General features: G+C 48.5%; 1 protein-coding gene across 2 annotated transcripts; it reads right to left on the reverse strand.

The window, feature by feature from the left end:
- Positions 1-213: 213 nt before the first annotated feature.
- On the reverse strand, positions 214-4,892 carry LOC119276058 (DEAD-box ATP-dependent RNA helicase 40-like). Of its 2 annotated transcripts, XM_037557027.1 has the most exons (8): positions 4,309-4,380; positions 4,130-4,198; positions 3,532-3,950; positions 3,089-3,261; positions 2,663-3,013; positions 2,246-2,523; positions 1,256-1,600; positions 214-1,080 (listed from the first exon to the last, which is right to left on the reverse strand). In XM_037557027.1, the coding sequence occupies exons 3-8, from the start codon at positions 3,713-3,715 to the stop codon at positions 390-392; spliced, it is 2,022 nt and encodes a 673-aa protein (XP_037412924.1). In that variant the 5' UTR covers positions 3,716-3,950; positions 4,130-4,198; positions 4,309-4,380; the 3' UTR covers positions 214-389. The 2 variants fall into 2 exon arrangements, with proteins under 2 accessions (XP_037412924.1, XP_037412923.1); XM_037557026.1 differs by lacking the exon at positions 3,532-3,950 and having other exon boundaries at positions 3,089-3,358; positions 4,309-4,892.
- Between the last annotated feature and the right edge of the window lie 939 nt (positions 4,893-5,831).

The raw sequence follows: 5,831 nt of genomic DNA on the forward strand, positions 1-5,831 counted from the left end.
GCCACCATACCAGACTGTAGAACAGTGGATCTCACGGCCACGTCGGAAGAGGCCTTGTTCCTGGCGGACGGAGCTGGGGCGGCGAGGACATCGCGAGCTTGGCGTTCATCTGCGCCAGGGACATGCGGGAGATTAAAAACGCATCGACGTCGCGCGACCGGTCTGACGAAATCATCCTACCAGACTACTGATGAGAAGCGTTTCCCCATAATAAATCAACAAAAAGAATTGCTGTTCAAACAAGTCGACATAACAAACAACGATCTTGGACTCTGGTTCATAACAAACAGCAAATGAAAGCTCAATGTTACATAACAAACAACAGCTCAATCATAAAAGTCTTAACATGGATTGTTTGTAGAATAGCAAATTCATTGTTCAAAGCCTTGTCACTTATCATCACCGTTTTGCACAGCTGCACTTGCGCGAGGGTCATCATCGGCTATCATACCCTCCTCTCCCTCTTCATCAATCATACCTTCCTCTTCATCCTCCCTCTTCTTGCAGCTCACAGAGACTTCCACAGGTTTAGCATCCACCACTGGCTCGCCATTAGGGCTCATTGACCCCCTGCCTCCTTCGCCATTATACACAGAACTATATGGAGCAGACTTGTCATCCTGCTCCTGCGGACTGGGCGACCGATCCAGATCAACCTTTCCCATCTTCCCATCCTCCGCCTGATAGTCATTTGAAGGGTCGACACTGCGGCTCCTGTGGTCATTTGAAGGGTGAGCATTGGGTGAGCTTTTCTTCTCCACTGGGTGGGCAGAGTCAGGACGTGTAGACCCAGAGCCAGCTCTTCTTTCAGGCCTGCGTCTAGCGCCAGGGCTACGACTCCTGCTGCGGCTAGCACGACGATTCCTAGTGTAACTCCTGCTCCGGCTCCTATTCCTGCTCTTGTTTCTGCTCCTGCTCCTGCTCCTGCTCCTGCTCCGGCTCCGACTTCTAGTCCTGCTACGGCTAGACTGCACATCATGGCGCCGTCTCTTGGGGCTTGGGCTGCGCCTATCACTGTCACTCCTGCTAAGGCTTCTGCTGCGACCTCTAGCAGACCTGCGAGACCCGCCGTGATCATTCCTGCAAACATCAGCAACATTGTAAAGACCATGGTCTTTGGCTCAGGAACACAAACTACCGAACAACGACGACGAAAGAATTTATAATCTCGAATTACTTCGGTTAACACTAACAAGACCCAAACTCTGTTTTCTTCAGCAATTGCAGAAAACAAAATGGAAGGGACAGAACGAACCTGCTACGGCCACCATAATCATCCTTTCCACGTCCACCGCGACTACCCTCTAACCTGCCACCATACCTTGAATCCAGTTCAGGGCGTGAACCACCACCCCTCTCAGAGCGGGTTGCCCATTTGTTACGTTTCCTACCACGCCCACCCCGAGAGACCATGTCTAACAGTTCAGGAGGAACATCTTGGTCTGCCCCTTCCAGGATTTTAATTAGGTCGGCGGCATATTTTGAATCCTGATCACACAAAAACGTATAGGCCAAACCAGTGGCACCAGCCCTTCCTGTCCTGCCAATCCTGTGAACATAGTCCTCAACACCAGTGGGGAAGTCATAGTTGATCACAACCCTATGTCAAGAAAGCAAGAGGATATTGTGAGATCATTTCTGAGATTTGAAGCACTGGTGGTAAAGATCAGAACAATACTGATTTAAACAACAGCTTTCTTCAAGATTCTGTGTGTACATTTGCACTAGTTATATGAACTTAAATCCAGAATAATTTCAGCAAATATACAGCTGGACATGCCATGATAATGAATAGCTTCTGAGGGCATATTGACTGCACTTCCTTGTTTAGGGCCTGATTGGTTTAAGCAAAGGCCTACCGAGCCAGAAAAAATGGCGGCGCATATGAACTAGAATGGGCAAAGGGGCATGAACATGCCGGAAAAATTGCAATCCCATTAAGGACCTAAGTTTTGGTAACGACCAAACATTGGTAGCACAGGTTTTGGACACAACCAAAAACACATGCTATCTACTGAAATTTTAGGTATCCTTGTCATGCACTTCTGCTACCATGGGTCGCAAGGGAACCATTCTTTAGCCCCATTTACACATTCAAATACTCCCACTGTCCCAAAATAGTGTCTCAAGCTTAGTACAAAGTTGAGACACTTATTTTGGGACGGACGGAGGGAGTATGTCATATAAATACATGAAGCAGCACCAATATAGCAATAAAATCATTAGAATAATATTATTGACTAACCTGATATCTTTGATGTCTAAACCTCGTGCCGCAACATCTGTAGCCACCAAAATAGGAGATCGTCCAGATCTAAATTGACTCAGGACCTTCTCTCTTTCATTTTGAGACTTGTCACCATGAATGGCAGCCGCTCCAAATTGCCTATTGAGTGTCCTTGATAGTTGGTCGCACATTCTCTTGGTGGTACAGAATATTAGTATCTTGGAACCTGAATCATGGGATCGCAATATTTGCTCCAGACGCCGAAGCTTTTCTGAGGGAGTGACCACCTCCACATGCTGGCAGAGCAACAGGAGCAGAACACAGGAGCAGAAGACAGAACAGAACAGAAAATTAAAAGAAATGTACTTGGTGAAAGGAAAAAAAAGAAGATATTTCCAAGTATCATCAGTGCAGTGTACAAAGCAAGTCGCGTACCTGAGTAATAGCTTTATTAGCAACAAGCTCATCCACACTTCCAATGGTCACCTGAACAGGGTGAACAAGAAGCTCATCTGCAATTCTTCGGACTTCCTTGGGCCAAGTAGCAGTGTACATAAGAGTTTGCCGACCAGAAGGTATGTCTCTTACTATTTTTCGTATTTGTGGTTCAAACCCCATATCTAGCATGCGGTCAGCCTCGTCCAGAACAAGGTACGAGACCTGCTTTAGGCTTATTTTCCGCATTTCTAGAATGTCATTCAACCTTCCAGGTGTTGCAACAACAACATCAACCCCTCTTTCTAAATCTCTTAACTGGGGCCCTTTAGGAGCACCGCCATAAAGGCACTAAGAAGAGACCAAGAACAAAGGATCAGATGATGAACATATAATCCAGGAAGAAGCAAGGCAAAGAAAACTCACCGTAGAAGAAATTCTTGATGATCTGCCAAATTTCACAGCTTCTTCCAAAATCTGTGTTGCGAGCTCTCTGGTAGGTGCCAAAACTAACACTGTTGGGCCAGACCTTGTGCTGTTCTGCATACGCTTTATATGCATAAAGCCAGGAAGCAAATACCCGAGAGTTTTTCCAGATCCTGTCTTGGCAATAGCTACAACATCTTGATTGAGCAAGGCAATTGGCCAGGACTGGGCTTGGATAGGCGTTGGACTTGGGAATCCGGCGCGTTGTATCTGGAAAAAAGAAAGGGGAACGGAAGGCAAAGGCAAACAAAATAAGGACACCAAAAGAATATGGTTAATGTGATGCACCTACATCTGCTACAGCTCCCACTGAAACTCTAGTTACTCTATATAGTGAAAACAACAAAGAATCAACAATGTGTGAAGTCAATTTAAGGCCGTACGGAAGAGAACAGATCCACAAAGTGTGGAAACAGGGCGAAGTAGAAAAGCTCTAACAGAATCCCTGGAGACAGGCTCGCTCAGCCATGGATCGTTCATCCACAGGCCCCTTCCATTGGTCAGGCATCTGGAGGCCTTCAGCCTGGGTGAGATCTCCATAGCCCCCAGAAGAGGCCTGCCATCCATGTGAGGAGCCTTTCCCAGGAACCGTACGCGGAGAAACAAATCAGCGTCAGCCGACGTAGATGGCCTTTTAGACCATGGGCAGCCCCCTTAGCAGGGAGCAAGCCGCCTGGGGTGTCCACCCACCCTTGGCAGCTCCATCAACGACATCCGCCCTCAGCCCGTCGAAATTACAGACTGGACGAGGGCGCACGAAGCAGGGTGCGACATTAGCTCCACCTTGGAGCGAATATCGCATCTGCCACAGAGATGTAGATAAGTAACTGACTCGCAAGCGTCCCTGATTTAGAACAATCAATCAAACAGATAAAGATAAAGAAGAGCGCATCCCCGTGATCCAACATGCTGACCCTTATCAAACTCTTTTGGGTTAGTGTTAGACCTTGGGTGATAATTCATCACCAAACTTATGCATACCTCCTTGAGTATATCAAGCGGGATGACACCAGAGTCAAACTCAGTTATGGGAGCCGGCACGTTATCCCCCTGCATCACAGACCAAACAAAAAAAATAGATACTGAGTAACGAACATGCTATGAGATGTGTAACACAAACATGCTATGAGGTAACACGAGGATAGCTGCGAGATCCTTACGATGACTGTGATCTCATGGCGACGGCGGTATGCTTCGGCTGATGGATCATCAGCTGCGGCGGTAGGGATGATGGTGGCAGCCGGAGGAAGATGGTGATGGGACGACGACGGCTTGAACGAGTCGTGCTCGTCGTGACGGCGCCTGTCGCGGTCGCGGTCGCGGTCCCGGTGTTCACGCCGAGGCGGTGTGCGAGAACGGGAGCGGGAGCGAGAACGGGAACGGTCTCGACGGTCCCCGCCGCGGGCGCGCGGAGGAGGAGGCGGGAGAGGCGGGGGCGGCGGGAGCTGAGCTTCCGGCGGCACGGGCTTCTCGTACTGGGTGACGTTGGTATCCGGATTCCAGTAGTAGAGGTAGCCGGTGGTGCCGTCCACCAGCCCGCGCCACGGCTTCGGCACCGTAGGGTCGTCCGGCGCGTACCGTGGGGCCGCGGTTCCCGACATCGCTGCCGGCAGATCTGCGCCAATACCTAGTCTCCGGCTAGGGCACGAGCGGATTCGCCGGCGGAAGGGCAGGTGCGCTGCTCGGCGGCGGCGGCGAGGCGAGGGGCTATCGCGTTTCTCTTCCTACTTTTTGACCTAATTTTCCGAGTCTACCTCGCCTTTTATTGTGATGTGAAATTTTGCGACGGTCGAGTTCGAAACGAGCTCAAGCCCAGAGAAGCCCAGCTTAGAGCAAGTACAATAGAGCTGAGTTAGCAGGTTATAAGGAATAAACTAGTATATTTCTATTTAGTTGGAGGAAAGAGAAGAGGTGAGAAAAAGTAAGCGGGCTCTTCGTGAAGAGCTAGCTCAAGCACGTGCTCTTGGGCACTTTGTGAGAATGAAAGGTGGGCCACATAATAAAACAGTAGTACACTTTTTTATCTACTATTGTACATGTTGACTATAAAATGAGTTGTAAATGACATGTCACTGGCTTATAGCCAGCAGCTGGCTATACTATTAACCATGTTCTTAGGGTAGGTTGCAAGCGGAGGAGAGCCACCCAATCACCGCGCGTTTGCACCTTGACCAAACACGTGCATAATCATTCTATCCTAAAAAAAACATGCATAATCATCCCAGCAAAAAATTCATGCCACTGCTAGTAAAAAAACCAAAATAACTACTTTTTTTGAAACCGAAATAACTACTTAAATGGTACCCTTGGGTATTATCGCTCGTGGCTTCCAAGCGTGACAAGTGGCGGGATGTCGCATGTCGAGGAGATTCTCCGCTACGCTCCCCGCTCGACACATGGTGGAAGGAGAGGCGATCACATCACGTTTTTTGGTTATCACTTTCGCGGTTTCTGATTTTTCTCTTTTCACTCTTGTCCTTGACCTTTTAGGTCTTTTAACCAAAATTATTGTTCCTCCACCCTGTGTTCCTCCCTGCACCGCCGCCTCTTTTCATTGGGCTTGTATGTCAATTTCATCGTTTTTCTCCTGTTGGTTAGTTCTCCTATTTGCTTGATTTCACTTTTTCACTTTATTCCCCCATTATACTTTCGGGCAGGGACTTTTCTTGGGTAAACTGGGAGG

This window comes from Triticum dicoccoides, chromosome 3B (genome assembly GCF_002162155.2).
Source record: "Triticum dicoccoides isolate Atlit2015 ecotype Zavitan chromosome 3B, WEW_v2.0, whole genome shotgun sequence".
NCBI lineage: Eukaryota > Viridiplantae > Streptophyta > Magnoliopsida > Poales > Poaceae > Triticum > Triticum dicoccoides.

Coding starts and splice junctions, on each gene's coding strand:
- LOC119276058 (XM_037557026.1), bottom strand. CDS start 4,749: ATGTCGGGAACCGCGGCCCCACGGTACGCGCCGGACGACCCTACGGTG. Junction 4,199..4,308: donor GCCATGAGATCACAGTCATC/GTAAGGATCTCG, acceptor TCTGTGATGCAG/GGGGATAACGTGCCGGCTCC. Junction 1,081..1,255: donor GATTATGGTGGCCGTAGCAG/GTTCGTTCTGTC, acceptor TGATGTTTGCAG/GAATGATCACGGCGGGTCTC.